General features: G+C 42.8%; 2 protein-coding genes across 3 annotated transcripts in view; both read right to left on the reverse strand.

The window, feature by feature from the left end:
* Positions 1 to 4,809, reverse strand: part of LOC139422868 (transcription factor RFX3-like) — a 68,410-nt gene extending 63,601 nt beyond the window's left edge. For both annotated transcript variants that reach the window (XM_071174294.1, XM_071174295.1), the window contains exon 1: positions 4,727 to 4,809. The gene's annotated coding sequence lies outside the window, so the exon portion shown is untranslated. The remainder of the gene's footprint in view (positions 1 to 4,726) is intronic.
* A 987-nt stretch (positions 4,810 to 5,796) lies between these two features.
* Positions 5,797 to 27,573, reverse strand: part of LOC139421918 (zinc finger protein GLIS3-like) — a 36,770-nt gene continuing 14,993 nt past the window's right edge. The window contains exons 5-10 of the mRNA XM_071173054.1: positions 20,063 to 20,173; positions 19,389 to 19,530; positions 17,988 to 18,120; positions 7,857 to 8,023; positions 6,608 to 6,790; positions 5,797 to 6,502 (exon numbers count right to left, since the gene is read on the reverse strand). Coding sequence (XP_071029155.1) covers positions 6,369 to 6,502; positions 6,608 to 6,790; positions 7,857 to 8,023; positions 17,988 to 18,120; positions 19,389 to 19,530; positions 20,063 to 20,173 — 870 coding nt within the window. The 3' untranslated portion in view covers positions 5,797 to 6,368. The remainder of the gene's footprint in view (positions 6,503 to 6,607; positions 6,791 to 7,856; positions 8,024 to 17,987; positions 18,121 to 19,388; positions 19,531 to 20,062; positions 20,174 to 27,573) is intronic.

The following is a 27,573-nucleotide window of genomic DNA, read 5'->3' on the forward strand; positions in this document are numbered from 1 at the left end:
GGATTGATTTGCACTTTTGGCACCAATGTACGTTCATCTCTAGGAGACAGAACGCATCTCCTTCCTAAGCGGTATGACGGCTGCGTGGTCCCATGGTGTTTATACTTGCGTACTATTGTTTGTACAGATGAACGTGGTACCTTCAGGCATTTGGAAATTGCTCTCAAGGATGAACCAGACTTGTGGAGGTCTACAATATTTTTTTCTGAGGTCTTGGCTGATTTCTTTTGAGTTTCCCATGATGTCAAGCAAAGAGGCGCTGAGTTTGAAGGTAGGCCTTGAAATACATCCACAGGTACACCTCCAATTGACTCAAATTAAGTCAATTAGCCTATCAGAAGCTTCTAAAGCCATGACATAATTTTCAAACAAGTGCAGTTAATACAGGTAATGAGTGGAGAACAGGAGGGCTTCTTAAAGAAAAACTAACAGGTCTGTGAGAGCCGGAATTCTTACTGGTTGGTAGGTGATCAAATACTTATGTCATGCAATAAAATGCAAATTAATTACTTAAAAATCATACAATGTGATTTTCTGGATTTTTGTTTTAGATTCCGTCTCTCACAGTTGAACTGTACCTATGATAAAAATTACAGACCTCTACATGCTTTGTAAGTAGGAAAACCTGCAAAATCGGCAGTGTATCAAATACTTGTTCTCCCCACTGTATATATCACACACATATTATTATTCTGTTTTACACATTTTAGAATTTTTCTTCTACTTTCACATTAGAGCATTTTGTGTCGATTGCTGACACACAAAAAAGACAATCAACTACATTTTAATCTCATTTTGTAATAACAAAATGTGGAAAAAGTCAAGGGGTGTGAATACTCTCTGAAGACACTATAACAGTCATTTCTTGGCTTGTTTGTCTGGGGAAGGTAATGTGAGGGAGCTCTCAAACAATTAGGGTCAGGAGACCCACATCTCCACACACACCTGTTCCTCTCCCCTAGCAGGGCCAGAGGGCTGCGGCTGGCTGCAGCGAACTCCCAGTGGACCTGACTGTAAAGAAGAATAATGCAACGTAAAGAAACCTGGTGCTTTCCCTTCCTCGCAGAGGGGTCCAAATCCGTCTATAATGATCATCCAAGAGGACATAAGAGCCTCAAAATCACTAGGAGGAACTGATCATCTATATAGATCCATGTGTCTCTACACTTTCATTGTCAATTTGCTGTGAACAATTATACAATAATGTAGCCTATAATTGATATAACATTTTTTTTTTTATCTGGGCAGCAGGCCTATACACCGCTCTTGACTGAGCAAACACCAAACTAGCATTCAGTGCAAAGATGGCTAGGATATTTCCATGTTGCAGATTAATAAAAAGTGTGGTGCACCTTAATGCAAATTGCAGAGGTTTGAGAGAGTAAAAAGGGTGTTCAAAGCTTTTTTAATGATGCGTTGGTGGAGAGAACTGGGATATAGCCCTGATAATTACTACAACGCCACCCAGTCTATTCCAGATACAATAATAATTCCCACTTTAAGAACCTGACTGTCTGCTGCCCCTTTCATTGTCCCGGCGACTCTATACTAGAAGTCGACAGATTAATCGGAATGGCCGATTAATCAAGGCCGATTCAAGTTTTCATAACAATCCGCGCCGATTTCCGATTATTCCATTTTTTTATTCGAATTTTTATACCTTTTATTTAGCTAGGCAAGTCAGTTAAGAACACATTCTTATTTTCAATGACTGCCTAGGAACTGTGGGTTAACTGCCTTGTTCAGGGGCAGAACGACAGATTTTCACCTTGTCAGCTCAGGGGTTCCAATCTTGCAACCGCACAGTTAACTAGTCCAACGCTCTAACCATTGCACTCCACAAGTAGCCTGCCTGTTACGCGAATGCAGTATAAGCCAAGGTAAATTTCTAGCTAGCATTAAACTTATCTTATAAAAAACAATCAATCATAATCACTAGTTATAACTACTAATCCAGTTTAGCAGGCAATATTAACCAGGTGAAATTGTGTCATTTCTCTTGAGTTCATTGCACACAGAGTCAGGGTATATGCAACAGTTTGGGCTGCCTGGCTCATTGCGAACTAATTTGCCAGAATTTTACGTAATTATGACATACATTGAAGGTTGTGCAATGTAACAAGAATATTTAGACTTAGGGATGCCACCCGTTCGATAAAATACCGAACGGTTCCGTATTTCACTGAGATAATAAACGTTTTGTTTTCGAAATGATAGTTTCCGGATTCGATCATATTAATGACCAAAGGCTCGTATTTCTGTGTGTTATTATGTTATAATTAAGTCTGATTTGATAGAGCAGTCTGACTGAGCAGCAGCAGGCCCGTAATCAATCATTCAAACAGCACTTTCGTGCGTTTTGCCAGCAGCTCTTCGCAAGCACATCACTGTTTATGACTTCAAGCCTATCAGCCTAATGGCTGGTGTAACTAATGTGAAATGGCTAGCTAGTTAGCTGGGTGTGCGCTAATACTGTTTCAAACTTCACTCGCTTTTAGATTTGGAGTAGTTATTCCCCTTGCGCTGCAAGGGCCGCGGCTTTAGTGGAGCGATGGGTAACGATGCTTCGAGTGTGGCTGGTTCGAGCCCACTACCTGGGCGAGGAGGGGGACGGAAGCTATACTGTTACACTGGCAATACTAAAGTGCCTATAAGAACATTCAATAGTCAAAGGTATATGAAATACAAATGGTACAGAGAGAAATAGTCCTATAAATACTATATTAACTACAACCTAAAACCTCTTACCTTGGAATATTGAAGTCTCATGTTAAAAGGAACCACCAACTTTCATGTGTTCTCATGTTCTAAGCAAGGAACTTAAACATTAGCTTTATTACATGGCACATATTTTTATATGGCACATATTACTTTCTTCTCCAACACTTTGTTTTTGCATTATTTAAACCAAATTGAACATGTTTCATTATTTATTTGAGGCTAAATTGATTTTATTGATGTTTTATATTAAGTTAAAATAAGTGTTAATTCAGTATTGTTGTAATTGTCATTATTACAAATGTAAAAAATTGGCCGATTAATCGGTATCGACTTTTTTGGTCCTCCAATAATCGGTATCGGTGTTGAAAAATCATAATCGGTCGACCTCTACTCTATACCGCTCTCCGTTTTCAAGGAGGGTCTGAGAATGTAGGCCTAACGAAATGACATCTGAAAACCCCAGGTACAATCCCAGTTAGAATTTAATATTCAAAAGTTATGAACCGCGAATTCCGTGCCATGAATGTCTGTGAGAAAAAGAGACATGACTGTCATTTGCAGTAAGTTTTAGGCCACATTTCCCCTGCTTGGTGGAATCCGTGGGTGTGTTCCTCTGTCCAACTGTTGCTGACATCTGCCAGATCTTACAACGCCTGGATAGGTATTTTACCTATCAGCCAACCATATCATATGTTATAGCAATCTGTCAGTCAATGACACAGTCGATGACATAACATGCAACCATTGGCTGATGCATGCAACATCTGAGCAGGGGAACACAGCCAGTGAGTCCAGAACGCAGCTGAATCAGTTAGCTACCTACCCAACCCCACAAGTAACTAAAAAATAATAACTTAAAAAAAACAACACCTGTCATCATCAGGTTCAGTTTGTTTTTGATCTGCCAAACAGCAGTTATTAGCCTAATGTAACTTGTCAATTAAAGAAATTTGATAGATGACTGCATTTATTATTTGTCTTAAAGACAGTATCAACTTCACTCTTCTACCTGCTCACAGCACAATTCCATCTCTCTCTGACACACACACTACAACTGTAGCTAAATGTCAATGCGATAGCTATCGTTTCTTTTACTTTTTAAACAATTCTAACGTTAGCTAGATAGTGCTCTGTGCCATAGCATAGGCATTTCAAACTGGCTAGCTAGCCATAGCTAGATAGGTTATGACTTATGAAACTAGCTAGCTGGTTAACGGGTAATGGATTGTGACGACACATTCAACTAAAAACATCTGAAATCAATAACCATTGAAAGGTTTAGCTAAAGTAGTTAGCTAGCTAACTTGGCTAGCCGCTCTCGCTTAACACAGGGTTAGCTACCGAAGCCTTTGTGGCACCTGCTCCGCAACGCTAGCTACAAAGGAAGCTAGCTGGTTAACCAAGTGTATGCTAGCAAGCAAAGACAAAAGGGAAAAGCTACTGCTAACCTCAATTAGCAATAATTACTGAATGAACATGGTAGCTCGAATTGATTTAAAATGCCAAAGCAAGTAACTACCCATATTTCGTATAATATTACTGAAAATGTGCGGTATCTTGACAGCCATCATACCAGGAAGTTGGCGATGGTCATTGAAACACACAAATCAGACACCTGCTCTGACTGTATCTAGCTAGTTGCTAACTAGCGTTAGCCAAAACAAGCTAGCTAGCGTTAGCTGTCATTGCACGGCCGATGAGCCACAGCAAACTCGGATAGAATATCTAACGTTAGCAAGCTAGCAACATAAAACATTTATTTTGCGTATAAACGTTGTTTATTAGCTTGCTAGTTTAGCTACTTTCGCAAATAAGCACATTGCTTTCTAGCGTTACCTGGAAGGAAATAACGTTAACGTTATCTCAGCTAGCTAACCATAATAAAGGAGAGCAGATATGAATTTGCTTATGACAAAAATAGCACGGTAGACATTTTATAAAGTATAATCATTTGGCGTGAATTAGAGAAAACACATGCTGGTATAAATAGTAAGTATATTCAAACCTGGGCTGAGGACTGGTTGATGAGGATGAGGATGGTGTGGTGGTAATGATGGAACGAGAGGTTGTTGTTGTTGGTGGGTTACAGTCGCCAGGACTACGGTGACTATGGCGCTGCCTCACAGGGCAACAGTTGCTATAAAACTCACCGGGCGCAACCTAACCTGAGTATTCTGTAGGAGGAGCTACAATGATGGCGTGTTGGATGGGTGTGCTGCTGAGAAAATAAAAGACAGATACAAGAAAACCAGCTTTAGTATTATAAGCGGTATTGCAATTAATTAAGGAGGATGTTATCATAAATATATGGAATCATCAATTTACTCATCAGCTCTGCTGTAGAGCGTGGGACGTCTGGAAACATTGAGGTGGATAGGGGTGTACTGTTCATGTGTAATTTAATCTAATGTATGAAAGTTGCGGATAAAAGTATTGTCATAGAATAGTTCATTATGTGCACATTACAACATGGAAAACAGTATTAATAATCGCATTAGTTCATTGAATCAAGTTGTTTTCCCAAAGCGGGACTACCGTGCACCACTAGGTGGTAAAGAGTGGTTGAGATAACAAAGAAAGGAGGCAACCCGCTCCCACTCTCATTGTCGCGCACACACACATCTGTGATTTTTAAGACAATCTAAGCTTGAAAGATACAGACAGATCATGTATAAAAAAGATTGTGTTTTAGTGATATACATCATCTCATTAAATTATTAGACTAATAGACAAATGTCTATGTTATTAAGGGACATTTTATAGTTTATGTCTAAATAATGGTCCCTCAATGCCTTTCAATACATAATTGCTTTATTCCATCCAACCAATAAAGGGCCTTTTTTTGATTTTTTACTGGGGTTACTTCTGTAATATAAATTACTTTGTCATTAATTAACAATTTCTATTGTTTAGGACCAAATTAAATGTCTCAGGGTTTCATCATCTACCAATGCAACTAAATGTAATAAATGACAAGCTTTCTTTTCACCTTCTTACAAAAAACTCAAATATTCTCTAGGCTTAATCATACATTTTTTATTAAAAAAACAACCAATTCAAGTCAGATTCCTCAACATATTCGCACAAAAATATATTTGATTTATCAAAGGTCATTCTGTTTCATGAAATGAATACATATGCTACGAAGAACAACACCCATTTGAAAAAGAACAACACACATATGCCTTCAATGTGCTTCTTATGGTATTTACATTGTGTAATTCCATAAAAGGAGGGACAATATTTTGATATAACTGTACAAATGCATTCAATTAATGTAAACATAAAAACATCCTCTAAATCTCAATATACAATCTTTAGGAGGCACTTTCATTGTGGGCTTAGACTCTGAGATCTGATGATACTGACTTGAATGAAGACAGCATCTAAAGATGTCAGAATTATCATGACTTGCCATGATGAAAACAATGTTCATTGACTAATATCAGTTAATAAGTGATGTGGACATGTTCATTTTGCCAATTTAATTAAAGCTACTAAATGTCCCCTTTTGTCTACAGTTCTCACCCAAGATGGGCATCACACTCAGGTCAATGTCAAGGAACATGTTGCTGAAGAACAATATAGTTGTTGTACGAGTTGTATTACAGAGTATCTGTTTTAGAAAAGAGGTAGATTTGCTGACGTCACCCCTCAGTGTAGATACAGGAGAGCTGGCTAGGGCAACGGTCCACTGCACTGACATGTAAATAAGCATCCTCTGACATCACTGGCACTGGGTTAACAAGCAGATCCTGTGATGCACCCTGCAGGTCATATACTGTGGATGCAACAATAACACACAGAGTCATTATTATAAGATAGATGCAAATGAATGCATGTTGATCCGTAATGTACTGTATTGTCCTTTGTGTCTCTTTATTACCTGTGAGCCCAGACAGAGCTCTTTGGGAGATGTCTAGTCTGTTCTGAGTTGGGAATGTTTGAGAAAGGCTATCATCAAACTCTGGGATCTCCATCAGGTGACAGGAGTTTGTCTGCTTGGTGTATTTATGTGTACCATTATTGTATAATGGAGAGTACACCATCTGGATCTGACCACTAAAACCTGAGGAGGAAAAGAACAGGTACTTCTTGTTATTTTAATTTCTGAATAGATGAAGGGGGAGACTGTAGTATCTGTTTTCATTCTCTGATGTTTCCCTATTTTCATCTTCATTCATTTTTATTTCTTCAGAAGCAACTTGGCTTTATTTTAATTTAATTTATACATTTGATTTATTTGAACAGGGACAATTTACAACAAAACATAAAAGTCTCAGAAGTGAGAGGTGATGTGTTGCACCAGAGCTAACAGCTCATTTACATAATCTACGTCCCCGGGCAGGTGAACAATAAACATGAACACATTATATACAAACAGGCAACCCACTGGGCACAGATGTCAATTCAACGTCTTTTCCACGTTGGTTCAACAACACTTTATTTAAATTATGTGGAAACAATGCTGATTCAACAAGTGTGTGCCCAGTGGGAACATACATACATAGACATATTAAAACCAGAGTTCATATCTTTCTCTAAATACGGTATAGATAAAAGTAATAATAGTTAGTTCTGTGAACCATTACAATCACCATGGCATCTTATTGAAGAACTATTATTCATCTGATATATAAAAACTACAGAAATGGTGCACAGCGTGCTTGTGTGAACACCTTGTCAACATTAAATACTGCTGTCCAGTAGGGAAAAAGTGATATCTATTTTAAGCTATGATTGAGAGTGAAGCTGCTTCTTCTTTCCTACGTAGAAGAACATCAGCCACCAGCTACACAACTGATAGAAATAAGCCAAGATCAACTTACAGAATGTCAAACCACCCACACAAATCTTTAATAGACTTTTTCATAATAAAACAAACAATAACTCTCATTGCGGAGTATACATTTCCCAGAGGAATTGTACCATTGTTTTCTTTCCCCAGGCACATTTCCACAGTCAATAAGCGAAGCCCCTTTGTAGGTGCAGGTGTAATTCTATGAAGATCTCTGTGATGCATTATCGAATGTCACTTTTGACATTCCAATGAAGGATATCACCAACTCAGCACATTAACACATAATAGATGCAGCGAACATATGAGGTGCCTGTAGTTAGTAGGTGTCATTTACCTGGGTGTTGGTCTGTGTTTACTACAGGGGTGTGACTGGGATGATTCAGGGGTGTGCTGGTCTTTAGGGATAAGACAGTAGGATGGTGAGTGTGAGGACTGGAGGGGCCAGGCAGTTGGTGTTGGTGGGACCCGGGGTTGAGTTGGTGGGTGGACCTATCAACAAACCTGAAATGTTTCAAATATAGTGAATATCAGGCTGTTAAAATGAGACATACAGTCAGCTACAAAAGTATTGGGACAGTCACACATTTGTTGTTGTTTTGGCTCTGTACTCTAGCACTTTGGATTGGAAACGATACAATGACTATGAGGTTAAAGTGCATACTGCCAGCTTTAATTTGAAGGTATTTTCTACCATATTGGGAGAACCGTTTAGAAATTAAAGCACTTTTGGTACATGGTCCCCCCCTTTTATTGGACCAAAAGTATTGGGACAAATTCACTTATGTGTATTAAAGTAGTAACACGTTAAGCATTTGGTCCCATATTCATAGAACGCAATGACAACATCAAGCTTGTGACTAAAATAATTGGTTGGATGCATTTGCTATTTGTTTTGATTGTGTTTCAGATTATTTTGTGCCCAATATAAATTAATGGTAAATAATGTATGGTGTCATTTTGGAGTCACTTTTGTTGTAAATAAGAATATAACATGTTTCTAAACACTTATACATTAATGTGGATGTTTCCATGATTAGCCTACGGATAATCTTGAATGAATCGTGAATAATGAGTGAGAAAGTTAGACATACAAATATCATAATCCCGGTAATCATGGCAACATCCACATTAATGTAGAAGTGTTTAGAAACATATTATGTTGTTATTTACAACAAAAGTGATTCCAAAATGACACCATACATTATTTACCATTAATTTATATTGGGCACAAAATAATCTGAAACACAACCAAAACAAATAGCAAATGCATCCAACCAATTATTTTAGTGTGTCACTGTCCCAATACTGTCCCAATACTTTTGGAGCTCACTATAATTTAATCTGCATACCGACTGCACAATATCATGATGCCGTGAACTCCACTCTGCCTCAAACTACTGACAGCTCTTTCAGTCAAAAGACACTGTAACGGTTCTGTATGAGAAGGAGAGTCGGACCAAAATGCAGCGTGTCGATTGCGATCCATGTTTTAATAAACAAACGTAAAACACGAATCAATACAAACACTACAAAAATAAAGAACGTAATGAACGTAACGAAAACCTAAACAGCCTATCTGGTGAAAACACATAGACAGGAACAATCACCCACAAACACAGTGAAACCCAGGCTACCTAAATATGGTTCCCAATCAGAGACAATGACGAACACCTGCCTCTGATTGAGAACCATATCAGGCCGAACATAGAACTGGACAAACTAGACATGTAACATAGAATGCCCACTCAGATCACACCCTGACCAACCAAAACATAGAAACATACAAAGTAAACTATGGTCAGGGTGTGACAGTACCCCCCCCCCCCCAAGGTGCGGACTCCGGCCGCAAAACCTGAACCTATAGGGGAGGGTCTGGGTGGGCATCTGTCCGCGGTGGCGGCTCTGGCGCTGGACGTGGACCCCACTCCATAATAGTTTTAGTCCACCTCCTTAGCGTCCCTAGATAGGTTACCCTCCTTAATGACCGCTCGGGACAGAGGGGCAGCTCGGGACAGAGGTAGCTCGGGACTGATGGGTAGCTCAGCACTGAGAGGAAGCTCAGCACTGAGAGGAAGCTCAGCACTGAGAGGAAGCCCAGCACTGAGAGGAAGCCCAGCACTGAGAGGAAGCCCAGCACTGAGAGGAAGCCCAGCACTGAGAGGAAGCCCAGCACTGAGAGGAAGCCCAGCACTGAGAGGAAGCCCAGGCAGATAGTTGGATCTAGCAGATCCTGGCTGACTGGAGAATCTGGAAGAGTCTGGTCGACTGGCAGATCTGGAAGAGTCTGGTCGACTGGCAGATCTGGAAGAGTCTGGTCGACTGGCAGATCTGGAAGAGTCTGGTCGACTGGCAGATCTGGAAGAGTCTGGTCGACTGGCAGATCTGGAAGAGTCTGGTCGACTGGCAGATCTGGAAGAGTCTGGTTGACTGGCAGCTCTTGCTGCTCCATGCTGACTGGCTGCCCCATGCTGACTGGCAGCCCCATGCTGACTGGCAGCTCTGGCTGCTCCATGCTGACTGGCTGCTCCATGCTGACTGACAGCTCTGGCTGCTCCATGCTGACTGGCAGCTCTGGCTGCTCCATGCTGACTGGCAGCTCTGGCTGCTCCATGCTGACTGGCAGCTCTGGCTGCTCCATGCTGACTGGCTGCTCTGGCTGCTCCATGCTGACTGGCTGCTCTGGCTGCTCCATGCTGACTGGCTGCTCTGGCTGCTCCATGCTGACTGGCGGCCCTGGCTGCTCCATGCTGACTGGCGGCCCTGGCTGCTCCATGCTGACTGGCGGCCCTGGCTGCTCCATGCTGACTGGCGGCCCTGGCTGCTCCATGCTGACTGGCGGCCCTGGCGGCTCCTTGCAGACTGGCAGCTCTGGCGGCTCCTTGCAGACTGGCAGCTCTGGCGGCTCCTTGCAGACTGGCAGCTCTGGCGGCTCCTTGCAGACTGGCAGCTCTGGCGGCTCCTTGCAGACTGGCAGCTCTGGCGGCTCCTTGCAGACTGGCAGCTCTGGCGGCTCCTTGCAGACTGGCAGCTCTGGCGGCTCCTTGCAGACTGGCAGCTTTGGCGGCATCCTGCAGACTGGCAGCTCTGGCGGCTCCTTGCAGACTGGCAGCTCCCTGCAGACTGGCAGCTCTATGCAGACTGACAGCTCCTTGCAGACTGGCAGCTCCTTGCAGACTGGCAGCTCCTTGCAGACTGGCAGCTCCTTGCAGACTGGCAGCTCCTTGCAGACTGGCAGCTCCTTGCAGACTGGCAGCTCCTTGCAGACTGGCAGCTCCTTGCAGACTGACAGTTCCGAACAGGCGGGAGACTCCGGCAGCGCTGTAGAGGCGGAAAGCTCTGACAGCGCTAAACAGGCGGGAGACTCCGACAGCGCTGGAGAGGAGGAGGGCTCCGACAGCGCTGGACAGGCGAGGCGCACTGTAGGCCTGATGCGTGGTGCTGGCACTGGTGGTACTGGGCCAAGGACACGCACAGGAAGCCTGGTGCGGGGAGCTGCTACCGGAGGGCTGGGGTGTGGAGGTGGTACTGGAAAGACCGGACCGTGCAGGCGCACTGGAGCTCTTGAGCACCGAGCCTGCCCAACCTTACCTGGTTGAATGCTCACGGTCGCCCTGCCAGTGCGGCGAGGTGGAATAGCCCGCACTGGGCTATGCAGGCGAACCGGAGACACCGAGCGCAAGGCTGGTGCCATGTAAGCCGGCCCAAGGAGACGCACTGGGGACCAGCTGCGTAGAGCCGGCTTCATGGCATTAGGCTCGACGCTCAATCTAGCCCGGCCGACACGCGGAGCTGGAATATACCGCACCGGGCTATGCACCCGCACTGGAGACACCGTGCGCACCACTGCATAACACGGTGCCTGTCCGGTCTCTCTAGCCCCCCGGTAAGCACAGGGAGTCTGCCCAGGTCTCCTACCTGGCGTAGCCATACTCCCTGTTAGCCCCCCCCCCCCCCCCAAGACATTTTTGGGGCTGCCTCTCAGGCTTCCATCCGCTACGTCGTGCTGCCTCCTCATATCTGCGCCTCTCAGCTTTCGCCGCCTCCAGTTCTTCCTTGGGGCGGCGATATTCACCAGGCTGAGCCCAGGGTCCTTTACCGTCCAGTTCCTCCTCCCATGTCCATTTCTCCAGGTGGTGCAGCCTCTCCCACTGCAGCTGCTCCTGCTGCTGCTGCCTCTGTTCCTTCTCCTGCTGCACCTTGGTGCGGCTACACTCCCCTGGTTTAGCCCAGGGTCCTCTCCCGTCGAGGATTTCCTCCCATGTCCAGAAGTCCTTACTATGTATCTCCTCTTTTCGCTGCTGTTGCTGCCTGTTGACACGCTGCTTGGTCCGTTGGTGGTGGGTGATTCTGTAACGGTTTTCTGTATGAGAAGGAGAGTCGGACCAAAATGCAGCGTGTCGATTGCGATCCATGTTTTAATAAACAAACGTAAAACACGAATCAATACAAACACTACAAAAATAAAGAACGTAATGAACGTAACGAAAACCTAAACAGCCTATCTGGTGAAAACACATAGACAGGAACAATCACCCACAAACACACAGTGAAACCCAGGCTACCTAAATATGGTTCCCAATCAGAGACAATGACGAACACCTGCCTCTGATTGAGAACCATATCAGGCCGAACATAGAACTGGACAAACTAGACATGTAACATAGAATGCCCACTCAGATCACACCCTGACCAACCAAAACATAGAAACATACAAAGTAAACTATGGTCAGGGTGTGACAGACACTGACAAGAAGACGTCTGTTTAAGAGGCAGCTACTTCGTAACTGAGGCATAGTAACATAGCACACTTCCCCGACTTTAAATAACCAATTTGAACTAAGCACAGATAGAAGTTTCTTATTTAGCAGACGGAATGTGAGAGAAATCTTAATGACCTGTTTGTTTTTTTGTTGTTGCCCAGACTGGATTTTTTTTTTCTTCCCAAACTAAGCATCAGAAAGTAAGAGATAAGAAAATGCTTCAGAAGGCAAAACAATGAGTTGGTTGAATGCTTTTATTGTGTAGCTGTAAACCTTTTTCATTTTTCTTACTGGCACAAGTGTAATTAAAATAATTGAGGTGTTTATAATGCAATTGATTAAGGGAATAACGATGAACAGGTTGAATGAGTGAATAACAAAATCACATAAAGGCAGTGAAGAAAATGTCAACAGGGATTTTACAATCGATTTAACATCTAGAAAGGTAATAACAGCAATTCTCTTCCCACAGCCTCTGAATGGTATTTTTCAGATTTTATGATTCACTTATTGAATTCCTGAGCCACTCAAGTTGGTGCCTATAGCTTCCACTAATGCAGGCCCTTGAGACCAATGACCAACGCTTTCAATGGCTGATTGTGTACCTAGAATCCTGTGGTGAATGCTGCGGCCTACCGCTGCTACCAGGACAATCAGTGTCAGTGAGAAGCCATGAGCATCTGGCTGCCCAAAACGACAGAAAACCCTCCTTCTCACCGCCTTTGAAGTGCATGGACAAAGTTATGTTTTTTTGTGAGCTGAACAGGCAACAGTGTTGCTGGCAATTCCCAACCTGTAAAACCTCTTCTCAACAACTCTCTTCACAGCTGAGATGCAGCCTGCCACAAAAAGCCTATTGGAGTCTTTCACAATGGGAGAAAAGTGTGCTTTATTTTAATCAGATTGTTCTAACTATGAGCCTACTGCCATAAAGCCATGACAACCAATGTTTAAGTACTTATTTGTTGCAGATGAGAAAAAAATAGAGAAAAGGGGAGAGGCATTTGAATCAGTCATGGCTACAGGGACTGTGCCAACGGGAACTCAAAGTGAATAGAAAATAGCAAGTTGCTTGCCCAACAGATGCAACTGGGCCTGCAGGTTCTCTTCACAGAAAGTAGATGTGAACACGTTTAAAAAACCAAACCACATTAACGGGATGGATGAGAAATATAACCATCTATTCACCATTGTCTGACACATTGTCAGAGAGTCGAACATTATGCAATCAGTGATGCCATTAAAACACATACAGTGGGGCAAAAAAGTATTTAGTCAGCCACCAACTGTGCAAGTTCTCCCGCTTAAAAAGATGAGAGAGGCCTGTCATTTTCATCATAGGTACACTTCAACTATGACAGACAAAATTAGAAAAAAAATCCAGAAAATCACATTGTAGGATTTTTAATGAATGTTTTTGCAATTTATGGTGGAAAATAAGTATTTGGTCAATAACAAAAGTTTATCTCAATACTTTGTTATATACCCTTTGTTGGCAATGACAGAGGTCAAATGTTTTCTGTAAGTCTTCACAAGGTTTTCACACACTGTTGCTGGTATTTTGGCCCATTCCTCCATGCAGATCTCCTCTAGAGCAGTGATGTTTTGGGGCTGTTGCTGGGCAACACGGACTTTCAACTCCCTCCAAACATTTTCAATGGGGTTGAGATCTGGAGACTGGCTAGACCACTCCAGGACCTTGAAATGCTTCTTACGAAGCCACTCTTTCATTGCCCGGGCGGTGTGTTTGGGATCATTGTCATGCTGAAAGACCCAGCCACGTTTCATCTTCAATGTCCTTGCTGATGGAAGGAGGTTTTCACTCAAAATCTCACGATACATGGCCCCATTCATTCTTTCCTTTACACGGATCAGTCATCCTGGTCCCTTTGCAGAAAAACAGCCCCATGATGTTTCCATCCCTATGCTTCACAGTAGGTATGGTGTTCTTTGGATGCAACTCAGCATTCTTTGTCCTCCAAACACGACGAGTTGAGTTTTTACAAAAAGTTATATTTTGGTTTCATCTGACTATATGACATTCTCCCAATCTTCTTCTGGATCATCCAAATGCTCTCTAGCAAACTTCAGACGGGCCTGGACATGTACTGGCTTAAGCAGGGGGACACGTCTCGCACTGCAGGATTTGAGGCCCTGGCGGCGTAGTGTGTTACTGATGGTAGGCTTTGTTACTTTGGTCCCAGCTCTCTGCAGGTCATTCACTAGGTCCCCCCGTGTAGTTCTGGGATTTTTGCTCACCGTTCTTGTGATAATTTTGACCCAACGGGGTGAGATCTTGCGTGGAGCCCCAGATCGAGGGAGATTATCAGTGGTCTTGTATGTCTTTCATTTCCTAATAATTGCTTCCACAGTTGATTTCTTCAAACCAAGCTGCTTACCTATTGCATATTCAGTCTTCCCAGCCTGGTGCAGGTCTACAATTTTGTTTCTGGTGTCCTTTGACAGCTCTTTGGTCTTGGCCATAGTGGAGTTTGGAGTGTGACTGTCTGAGGTAGTGGACAGGTGTCTTTTATACTAATAACAAGTTCAAACAGGTGCCATTATTACAGGTAACGAGTGGAGGACAGAGGAGCCTCTTAAAGTGATTTCTGTGAGAGCCAGAAATCTTGCTTGTTTGTAGGTGACCAAATACTTATTTTCCATAATTTGCAAATAAATTCATTAAAAATCCTACAATGTGATTTTCTGGATTTTTTTTCTAATTTTGTCTGTCATAGTTGAAGTGTACATATGATTAAAATTACAGGCCTCTCTCATCTTTTTAAGTGGGAGAACTTGCACAATTGGTGGCTGACTAAATACACCCCTACTGTATCTGCCTGTCAATGTCTTAGACACACTGAGACAGAACAAAAGTATCTGCCAGGAGCCATCAATAGAGTATGTTAAAGGGAGTGTAGATTTCAACAGGACTAGGTAAGGTCTGTCACTATATAAAGATATAATTGTGCCCTGCAGAGTACCAAGAACGCTGTTAATCGGTAACCCAGAAGGGGAAAGAGCAATGATGTATATAAACCCTTGATTGCTGAAGCTATGTATTGGTCAGTGAGAGGCTTTGAAGTCCCCTTAAGGAGCAGTAGAATGAATAGAATACTACAAAGACAAAATTATACACTACATGACCAAAAGTATGTGGACACCTGCTTGTCGAACATATCATTCCAAAATCATGGGCATTAATATGGAGTTAGCCCCCCCTTTGCTGCTATAACAGCCTCCACTCTTCTGGGAAGACTTTCCACTAGATGTTGGAACATTGCTGCGGGGACTTGCTTCCATTCAGCTACAAGAGCATTAGTGAGGTCGGGTACTGATGTTGGACGATTAGGTCTGAATTGCAGTCGGCATTCCAATTTATCCCAAGGGTGTTTGATGGGGTTGAGGTCAGGGCTCTGTGCAGGCCAGTCAAGTTTTTCGAACACCGACAAACCTTTCTGTATGGGTCTCACTTTGTGCACGGGGGCATTGTCATGCTAAAACAGGAATGGGCCTTCCCCAAACTGTTGGCACAAATTTGGAAGCACAGAATTTAGAATGTTGTATGTGGTAGCGTTAAGATTTCCCTTCACTGTAACTAAGGGGCCTAGCCCAAACCATGAAAAACACCCCCAGACCATTATTCCTCCTCCACCAAACTTTACAGTTTGCACTATGCATTGAGGTAGGTAGCATTCTCCTGGCATCCGCAAAACCCAGATTCGTCCGTCAGACTGCCAGATGGTGAAGCGTGATTCATCACTCCAGAGAACATGTTTCCACTGCTCCAGACTCCAATGGCGGCAAGCTAAACACCACTCTAGCTGACGCTTGGCATTGTGCATGGTAATCTTAGGCTTATGTGTGGCTGCTCGACCATGGAAACCCATTTCATGAAGCTCCTGATGAACAGTTCTTTGCTGAATTGCTTTCAGAGGCAGTTTGGAACTCGGTAGTGAGTGTTGCAATCGAGGAGATATGATTTTTACGCGCTACACACTTCAGCACTAGGCAGTCCTGTTCTGTGAGCTTGTGTGGCCTACAACTTCGCGGCTGAACCGTTGTTGCTCATAGAGGTTTTCACTTCACAATAACAGCATTTACAGTTGTCCGGGGCAGCTCTAGCAAGACAGACATTTTGCAAACTGATTTGTTGGAAAGGTGGCATCCTATGACGGTGCCACGTTGAAAGTCACTGAGCTCTTCAGTAAGGCCATTCTACTGCCAATGTTTGTCTATGGAAATTGCATGACTTTGTGCTCAATTTTACACACCTGTCAGCAACGGGTGTGGCTGAAATAGCCGAATCCACAAATTGAAAAGGTTGTCCACATACTTTTGTATATATAGTACACATATTTAAGTATTTTGTTGTTGTAGTGAGGACAGTAACAGAACATTCCAAAAAATTATACTTTAAGTAAAAAAAATGTAATATGTGTTTTTTTATCTTTATGTTTATCTTACATAATGTCATTTAAAAGTATGCTATAAGGTGTCTGTAATAGAATAAAGGTGGCAAAAACAAATGGTGACATTAAAAATGCATTTCTATAGCTTCCAAAATCTCTTTTTTTCACCGGCGGTGGTGCCAAGATAGAGCTGCGAGGGCTTCAAAACAGCGCCCCCTGTCAGTCATCTAGTGTATATATTAGATACTACTTGTTTGATATTACTGCACTGTTGGAGCCAGAAGCACAAGTATTTCGCTACACGCGCAATAACATCAACTAAACATGTGTATGTGACCAAAAACATTAGATTTGATAAATCATTGGGAGTGAGACTGAAAGACCGTTCTTAAGGCAATGACTTCAGAACGTTCATTAGCCAGCACTTGTCATAACTGTGAAACACATGAAATGTAAGTTCTTCAAACTTTACACAAGACCTGGAAAAATGACTGAATTCTCAGTCTCAAGGAAGGAACATTGAATGCAATTATAGACATCCTTGTATGACTCCTTCTCCTATATGTTTATTACAGTGGAGGCTGTTGGGGGGGAGAAAGGCTCATAATAACGTCTGGAATGGAGTGAATGGAATGGTATCAAAAACATGGTTTTCATGTGTTTGATACCATTCCAGTCACTCCGTTCCATCCATTAAACTCCATTCCAGTTATTATTATGAGCCGTCCTCCCTCAGCCGCATCCACTGGTTTATTATAAATTGATTATTGCATTTATGGTGAGAATACTTCATTACAGCGATATAAATATGTGACTAAATATGACTATGATGAATGGTATCCACTTTTCTAGTTCAAGACTTTCTCTTACACTTTTTTTTACATTTAAAACAGAATTACAGTATATTAGGCACATATAGTTTTAAAATGGAAATGGTCTCACCATAAATGTCTTCGAAAACTATTTCCACATAACCACAACGGCAACACATACTTAGTGACAGAAGTCAGGGAAGTTTAGCATGGTCCAGGTTGTGACAGCTGCCTATGAATTGTAATAATCTAACCATAGGAAAAACACAATTTTACGAATAATAATTGTTTATCCTAAATGCAAAAGTTCCCTCCCCATATAAATGTAAAACCGGCAACAACAATAAACAAACTCTAGAATTGACTCACAGCTGAAAAAACATATGTGGTGAACTCAAATAGATTAGTTAAATAAAGGTTAAATAAAAAAATTAAAAGACTAGAAGACTAATAATAGTCTTTATGCTGTGTGGCTGTATACCTATAACTGTCCTGCTGGGGGCGCAGCAGAGCCAGGTGTGAGCTGTTTGAGGAGGGTTGGCCCTGTGGAACAGCTGGAGGGAAAGGGATGGATAGAGACACACAGTGGCTAGACTGCCCACTGGTCAGCAGATCTATCAAACACAGACAACAAAGGAGAGATATGGATACACCGAACAATGCTACACACAGCATAAGCCTCTAACTCAGACTCAAACTAAGGAGTATAAGAACATTCACTTCATGACCAAAAGTAGGTGGACACCTCGTCAAAAGTATGTGCTCGTCGAACATCTCATTCCAAAATCATGGGCATTAATATGGAGTTGGTTCCCCCCTTTGCTGCTATAACAGCCTCTACTCTTCTGGGAATGCTTCAGATGTTGGAACATTGCTGTGGGGACTTGCTTCCATTCAGCCACAAGAGCATTAGTGAGGTCGGACACTGACGTTGGGTGATTAGGCCTGGCTCGCAGTTGGCATTCCAATTCATCCTAAAGGTGTTTGATGGGGTTGAGGTCAGGGCTCTATGCAGGCCAGTCAAGTTCTTCCACACTGATCTCAACAAAACATTTCTGTATGGACCTCACTTTGTGCACGGGGGCATTGTCATGCTGAAACAGGGAAGGGCCTTCCCAAAACTGTTGAAAAACAGCCACAGATCATTATTCCTCCTTCACCAAACGTTACAGTTACATCCGCCAAATCCAGGTTTGTCCGCCAGACTGCCAGATGGTGAAGCGTCACTCCAGAGAACGTGTTTCTACTGCTCCAGAGTCCAATGGAGGCGAGCTTTACACCCCTCAGTTCGACGCTTGGCATTGTGCATGGTGATCTTAGGTTTGTGTGCGGCTGCTTGGCCATGAAAACCCATTTCATGAAGCTCCCAACGAACAGTTCTTCTTTGAAACTCGTAGTGATTGTTGCAACCGAGGACAGACGATTTGATTTATACACACTACTCGCTTCAGTACTCTACGGTTCTGTTCTGTGAGATTGGGTGACCTACCACTTTGCAGCTGAGTAGTTGACCTAGACTTTCCACTTCACAAACAGCATTTCCAGTTGACCCGGGGCAGCTCTAGAAGGGCAGAAATTAGACGAACTGACTTGTTGAAAGATGGCATCCTATGATGGTGCCACGTTGAAAGTCACTGAGCTCGTCAGTAAGGCCATTCTATTGCCAATGTTTGTCTATTGAGATTGCATGGCTTTGTGCTCAATTTTATACAGCTGTCAGCAACGGGTGTGGCTGAAATACCCGAATCCACTCATTTGAAGGGGTGTCCACATACTTCTGTATATAAAGTGTATGAAACCATGGCTTTCACATTCTAGTAAGGCTATATTTGCCAGAACTACTGTCCTAAAGATACCATCAATGCATGTGAAAAATGCTTACCTGTGTAGAGATCTAGGGAAGGTATTGGTGATTGGCCCAGCTTGCTGTTAATCATGTCCAGAGGAGAGAGGCTGGGTAGCAGGGGTTGGATGGTTAGACAGTCCGTTAATGCCTCTTGGCTCATGTCAATAGATGACCTCAGCTTAAGACCAATCACATAGAAACAGATATACAGAGATCAGCATAAATGCAAGCAGAGAATAAAGTCACTTGCTAATGAAAGAAGCTGTGAATGTGGGAGCGCGCATTTGTAAACTGTACTTTTTTTAAAAATAGAAACAACTCACCTCCTGTGGCTGGTTGTACAGTATCTATGGTTACATAACCTTAACTCGAAGATAGAGTTAATGAGGATGATTTTTATCAACAGGAACTTTAATAGTCTGAGTATTACAACGCAGCAAAGCAAATCAACTAACTAGAGAAGATGTATACAATAGTATGTGTAGGCATAGTGTACTGTACGAGGGAATGTGTTTGTGATACAACAGAAGTGTCCCCATCACGTACAGTAAATGGGGAAACTAAGAGGCAGTGAAAGAGAGAGAGTGAGAGTGTGTCTAAAGAGTCTAAATAGACATTGAGACTGCAGTCACACTTTGACTGCAAAGTGTGATGGAGCTGATTATCAGGTATAACTGTTAAGAGCAGAGTCCAGGCAGCTCCATACTGACCTTCTTCCTCAACTGCCTCTCTTTGGAGGAATGGGATTTGATGTGCTTGCGCAGGGAGCTTGGGTCAGTGTAGCGCTTTACACAACCAGGGATCTGACACGCGTACGGCTTCTGCACAAACACACAGACACAAAATGTAAATAGTCACAAAACCAACAACTTTTGGCTTTCAATGTGTGTTTTCAAATCAAATCAAATGTTATTTGTCACATGCGCCGATTACAACAGGTGTAGACCTTACAGTGAAATGCTGACTTATAAGCCTTAACCACCAATGCAGTTTTAAGAAAAATAAGTGTTAAGTAAAAAATTGGTAAGTAAAAAATGTAAAATAACAAATAATTAAAGAGCAGCAGTAAAATAACAGTAGCAAGGCTATATAATGGTGTCATGTTCTGACCTTAGTTCTTTTGTTATGTCTTTGTTTTAGTATGGTCAGGGTGTGAGTTGGGTGGGTTGTCTATGTTAGTTTTTCTATGATTTGGTATTTTTGTGTTTGGCCTGGTATGGTTCTCAATCAGAGGCAGCTGTCAATTGTTGTCCCTGATTGAGAACCATACTTAGGTAGCCTGTTTTTCACCCTTGAGTTGTGAGTGATTGTTTTCTGTTTTGTGTCTACACCAGACAGGACTGTTTTCGTTTCGGTCATTCTCCTTTGTTATTTTATTTAGTGTTCTTGTGATAATAAAGTATCAACATGGACACTTACCTCTCTGCGCATTGGTCCGATCTCTCCTACTCCTCCTCAAATGAGGAAGAAGAAAATTGTAACAAATGGGGGTACCGGTACAGAGTCAATGTGCAGTGGCACTGGTTAGTCAAGGTAATTGAGGTAATATGTACACTACCGTTCAAAGGTTTTGGGTCACTTGGAAATGTCCTTGTTTTTGAAAGAAAAGCATAGTTTTTGTCCATTAAAATAACATCACATTGATCAGAGTTACAGTGTAGACATTGTTAATGTTGTAAATGACTATTGTAGCTGGAAACAGCTGATTTCTTTATGGAATATCTACATAGGCGTACAGAGGCCCATTATCAGCAACCATCACTCCTGTGTTCCAATGGCATGTTGTGTTAGCTAATCCAAGTTTATCCATTTAAAAGGCTGATTGATCATTAGAAAACCCTTTTGCAATTATGTTAGAATAGCTGAAAACTGTTCTGATTAAAGAAGCAATAAAACTGGCCTTCTTCAGACTAGTTGAGTATCTGGAGCATCAGCAACTCCCTTCACAGAACAGCGCAAACTGGCCCTAACCAGAATAGAAAGAGGAATGGGAGGCCCCGGTGCACAACTGAGCAAGAGGACAAGTACATTAGTGTCTAGTTTGAAAAACAGACACCTCACAAGCCCTCAACTGGCAACTTCATTGAATAGTACCAGCAAAACACTCGTCTCAACGACAACAGTGAAGAGGCAACTGGCATGCTGGCCTTCTAGGCAGAGTTCCTCTGTCCAGTGTCTGTTATTTTGCCCATCTTAATCTTTTCTTTTTATTGGCCAGTCTGAAATATGGATTTTTCTTTGCAACTCTGCCTAGGTCAGCATCCTGGAGTCGCCTCTTCATTGTTGACGTTGGTGTTTTACGGGTACTATTTAATGGATCTGCCAGTTGAGGACTTGTGAGGAGTCTGTTTTTCAAACTAGACACTAATGTACTTGTCCTCTTGCTCAGTTGTGCACCAGGGCCTTCCACTCCTCTATATATTTTGATTACAGACAGTTTGAGCTGTTCAGTGAAGGGAGATCTTAAGTTTCTTGGCAATCTTTTGCATGGAATAGCATGGAATAACTTCTCAGAAGAAGAATAGACTGAGTTTCAGAAGAAAGTTCTGTTGCTGGACATTTTGAGCCTGTAATCAAACCCACAAATGCTGATTTATTTATTTTGATTTATTTCACCTTTATTTAACCAGGTAGGCAAGTTGAGAACAAGTTCTCATTTACAATTGCGACCTGGCCAAGATAAAGCAAAGCAGTTTGGCACATACAACAACACAGAGTTACACAAGTAAAAAAAAAGAAGTAAATTCAATATAGCAAGTAAAACACTGGAATTGTAGATTTGCAGTAGAAGAATGTGCAAAGTAGAGAGAGAAATAATGGGGCGCAAAGGAGCAAAAATAAATAAATAAATACAGTAGGAGGAGAGGAAGTTGTTTTGGCTAAATTATAGATGGGCTATGTGCAGTAATCTGTGAGCTGCTCTGACAGCTGGTGCTTAAAGATAGTGAGGGAGATAAGTGTTTCCAGTTTCAGAGATTTTTGTAGTTCCTTCCAGTCATTGGCAGCAGGGAACTGGAAGGAGAGGCGGCCAAAGGAAGAATTGGTTTGGGGGTGACCAGAGAGATATACTGTACCTGCTGGAGCGCGTGCTACAGGTGGGTGCTGCTATGGTGACCAGCGAGCTGAGATAAGGGGGGACTTTACCAAGCAAGGTCTTGTAGATGACCTGGAGCCAGTGGGTTTGGCGATGAGTATGAAGCGTGGGCCAGCCAACGAGAGCGTACAGGTCGCAGTGGTGGGTAGTATATGGGGCTTTGGTGACAAAACGGATGACACTGTGATAGACTGCATCCAATTTATTGAGTAGGGTATTGGAGGCTATGTTGTAAATGACATCGCCGAAGTGGAGGATCGGTAGGATGGTCAGTTTTACAAGGGTATGTTTGGCAGCATGAGCGAAGGATGCTTTGTTGCGAAATAGGAAGCCAATTCTAGATTTAACTTTGGATTGGAGATGTTTGATGTGAGTCTGGAAGGAGAGTTTACAGTCTAACCAGACACCTAGGTATTTGTAGTTGTCCACATATTCTAAGTCAGAACCGTCCAGAGTAGTGATGTTGGACAGGCGGGCAGGTGCAGGCAGCGATCGTTTGAAGAGCATGCATTTAGTTTTACTTGTATTTAAGAGCAATTGGAGGCCACGGAAGGAGAGTTGTATGGCATTGAAGCTCGTCTGGAGGGTTGTTAACACAGTGTCCAAAGAAGGACCAGAAGTATACAGAATAGTGTCGTCTGCGTAGAGGTGGATCAGAGACTCACCAGCAGCAAGAGCGACATCATTGATGTATACAGAGAAGAGAGTCTGTCTAAGAATTGAACCATGTGGCACCCCCATAGAGACTGCCAGAGGCCCGGACAACAGGCCCTCCGATTTGACACCCTGAACTCTATCAGAGAAGTAGTTGGTAAACCAGGCGAGGCAATCATTTGAGAAACCAAGGCTGTCGAGTTTGCCGATGAGGATGTGGTGATTGACAGAGTCGAAAGCCTTGGCCAGGTCAATGAAGATGGCTGCACAGTATTGTATCTTATCGATGGCGGTTAAGATATCGTTTAGGACCTTGAGCGTGGCTGAGGTGCACCCATGACCAGCTCTGAAACCAGATTGCATAGCGGAGAAGGTATGGTGGGATTCGAAATGGTCGGTAATCTGTTTGTTGACTTGGCTTTCGAAGACCTTAGAAAGGCAGAGTAGGATAGATGTAGGTCTGTAGCAGTTTGGGTCAAGAGTGTCCCCCCGTTTGAAGAGGGGGATGACCGCAGCTGCTTTCCAATCTTTGGGAATCTCAGACGACACGAAAGAGAGGTTGACCAGGCTAGTAATAGGGATTGCAACAATTTCGGCAGATCATTTTAGAAAGAAAGGGCCCAGATTGTCCAGCCCGTCTGAGTTGTAGGGTTCCAGATTTTGCAGCTCTCTCAGACCATCAGCTGACTGGATTTGGGAGAAGGAGAAATGGGGAAGGCTTGGGCGAGTTACTGTGGGGGGTGCAGTGCAGTTCACCGGGGTAGCCAGGTGGAAAGCATGGCCAGCCGTAGAAAAATGCTTATTGAAAATCTCAATTATAGTGGATTTATCGGTGGTGACAGTGTTTCCTATCCTCAGTGCAGTGGGCAGCTGGGAGGAGGTGTTCTTATTCTCCATGAACTTTACAATGTCCCAGAAGTTTTTTGAGTTTGTGTTGCAGGAAGCAAATTTCTGCTTGAAAAAGCTAGCCTTGGCTTTTCTAACTGCCTGTGTATATTGGTTTCTAGCTTCCCTGAAAAGTTGCATATCACGGGGGCTGTTCGATGCTAATTGCAGAATGCCATAGGATGTTTTTGTGTTGGTTTAGGGCAGTCAGGTCTGGAGAGAACCAAGGGCTATATCTGTTCCTGGTTCTAAATTTGTTGAATGGGGCATGCTTATTTAAGATGGTGAGGAAGGTATTTAAAAAAATAACCTGGCATCCTCTACTGACGGGATGAGAACAATATCCTTCCAAGATACCCCGGCCAGGTCGATTAGAAAGGCCTGCTCGCTGAAGTGTTTCAGGGAGCGTTTGACAGTGATGAGTGGAGGTCATTTGACCGCTGACCCATTACGGATGCAGGCAATGAGGCAGTGATCGCTGAGATCTTTGTTGAAAACAGCAGAGGTGTATTTAGAGGGCAAGTTGGTTAGGATGATATCTATGAGGGTGCCCATGTTTACGGCTTTGGGGTGGTACCTGGTAGGTTCATTGATAATTTGTGTGAGATTGAGGGCATCAAGCTTAGATTGTAGGATGGCTGGGGTTTTAAGCATGTTCCAGTTTAGGTCACCTAGCAGCACAAGCTCTGAAGATAGATGGGGGGCAATCAGTTCACATATGGTGTCCAGAGCACAGCTGGGGGCAGAGGGTGGTCTATAGCTGGCGGCAACTGTGAGAGACTTGTTTTTAGAGAGGTGGATTTTTAAAAGTAGAAGTTCAAATTGTTTGGGCACAGACAAGGATAGTAGGACATAACTCTGCAGGCTATCTTTGCAGTAGATTGCAACACAGCCCCCTTTGGCTGATCTATCTTGTCTGAAAATGTTGTAGTTAGGGATGGAAATTTCTGAATTTTTGACGGTCTTCCTAAGCCAGGATTCAGACACGGCTAGAACATCCGAGTTGGCAGAGTGCGCTAAAGCAGTGAATAGAACAAACATAGGGAGGAGGCTTCTAATGTTAACATGCATGAAACCAAGGCTATTACGGTTGCAGAGGTCATCAAAAGAGAGTGCCTAGGGAATAGGAGTGGCGCTAGGCACTGCAGGGCCTGGATTCACCTCTACATCACTAGAGGAACAGAGGAGGAGTAGGATACGGGTACAGCTAAAAGCTATGAGAATTGGTTGTCTAGAACGTCCGGAACAGAGAGTAAAAGAAGATTTCTGGGGGCGATAAAATAGCTTCAAGGTATAATGTACAGACAAAGGTATGGTAGGATGTGAATAGAGTGGAGGTAAACCTAGGTATTGAGTGATGATGAGAGAGATATTGTCTCTAGAAACATCATTGAAACCAGGTGATGTCATCGCATGTGTGGGTGGTGGAACTGAAAGGTTGGATAAGGTATAATGAGCAGGGCTCTACAGTGAAATAAGCCAATAAACACTAACCAGAACAGCAATGGACAAGGCATATTGACATTAAGGAGAGGCATGCTTAGTCGAGTGATCATAAGGGTCCAGTGAGTAGTGAGGTTCGTTGGGGTAACGGCGATTCAGACAGCTAGCCAGGCCATCGGTGTCACGTCCTGACCGTAGTTCCTTTTTTATGTCTCTGTTTTAGTTTGGTCAGGGCGTGAGTTGGGGTGGGCATTCTATGTTTTGTTCTTGTGTTTATATTTCTATGTGTTTGGCCTGGTATGGTTCACAGAGGCAGCTGTCAATCGTAGTCTCTGATTGAGAACCATACTTAGGTAGCCTGTTTTCCCACTCTTGTTTGTGGGTGGTTATTTTCCATATCAGTGTTTTCACCATACAGGACTGTTTCGGTTTTCCTTTATTCTCTTGTTCGGTTGCATTCAGTGTTCAGTTTATTAAAGGTAAGTTATCATGAACACGTACCACGCTGCGCTTTGGTCTACTCCTTCTTCCACCAACGAAAAGCGTTACAATTGGTAGAAAGCTAGCATAGGATGGAGGTCTGTTTTTAGTCACCTCGTGCCTTTCCGCCGGTAGATTAGTGGGGTTCCGTGTGGTAGAAGGGATCAATCTATCAAAAATAGATATAGTTATAGTGACCCAAGAAAAATTGTCCGATAGACCTATTCAGATAGCAGCCGATAAGACAGCTAACGATTCGCGGGCCGCAGATGGGCGTTCAGGTATCGTCGCGACGGAGGGGCCAGTTGGATAACTTCCTCGGGCAGATAACGTCAGTAGTCCAGTCGTTAAACCACAAACCGTGGTCAGCTGAATACTAATGTTAGCCAGTAAACTGGCTAGCTTCTGGTTAGCTTCTGGCTAGCTTCTGGCTAGCTTCTATTGTGGATTTCAGATTTGAGGTAAATAATACTTTTTTTTATTTTTAAATTGGTGATGCAGGTTGCAGGAGAGTGTTTTGAAGTTGAGTTTTTGGAAAAGAAAATATATAAAAGATATGCGAAGAAAGATGTAAATATATATATACACGGGACACGACAAGATGAGGAGAAATGTTAGGGTTTTCTTCCGTCGAAGGAGAGTCGGACCAAAATGCAGCGTGGTTAATTCGATACATCTTTAATGAAGATGAAACACGAACAATACAAAAACAATAAACGGAACACGAAAACCTAACAGCCTATACTGGTGCAAAACAAACAGAGACAAGAACAATCACCCACGAAACACTCAAAGAATATGGCTGCCTAAATATGGTTCCCAATCAGAGACAACGATAAACACCTGCCTCTGATTGAGAACCACTCCAGACAGCCATAGACTATGCTAGAAAACCCCACTAAGCCACAATCCCAATACCTACGAAAAACCCCAAGACAAAACACACCACATAAAAAACCCATGTCACACCCTGGCCTGACCAAATTAATAAAGAAAACACAAAATACTAAGACCAGGGCGTGACAAGAAAGGACGTCTGACTGCTATGCGACCTTGGTATGATGCTCCAGATACTCAACTAGTCTAAAGAAGGCCAGTTATATTGCTTCTTTAATCAGAACAACAGTTTTCAGCTGTGCTACATCATTGCAAAAGTGTTTTCTAATGATCAATTAGCCTTTTAAAATAATAAACTTGGATTAGGTAACACAACGTGCCATTGGAACACAGGAGTGATGGTTGCTGATAATGGGTCTCTGTATGCCTGTGTAGATATTCCATTTAAAAAATCTGCCATTTCCAGCTACAATAGTCATTTACAAGATTAACAATGTCTACACTCTAATTTCTGTTCAATTTAATATTATTTTAACGGACAAAAAAATTTGCTTTTCTATCAAAAACAAGGACATTTCTTACTGACCCCAAACCTTTGAACAGTAATGTACATGTAGGAAGAGTTAGTGACTATGCATGGATAATAAACAGGGAGTAAGAGCAGCGTAAAAGAGGGGGCAATGCAAATCATCTGGGTAGCCATTTGATTAGCTGTTCAGGAGTCTTATCTTTGACAATTTTAAGGGCATTCCTCTGACATTGCAAGCTATTGAGGTCCTGGATGGCAGGAAGCTTGGCCCCCGTGATGTACTGGGCCGTACGCACAAC

This window comes from Oncorhynchus clarkii, chromosome 12 (genome assembly GCF_045791955.1).
Source record: "Oncorhynchus clarkii lewisi isolate Uvic-CL-2024 chromosome 12, UVic_Ocla_1.0, whole genome shotgun sequence".
NCBI lineage: Eukaryota > Metazoa > Chordata > Actinopteri > Salmoniformes > Salmonidae > Oncorhynchus > Oncorhynchus clarkii.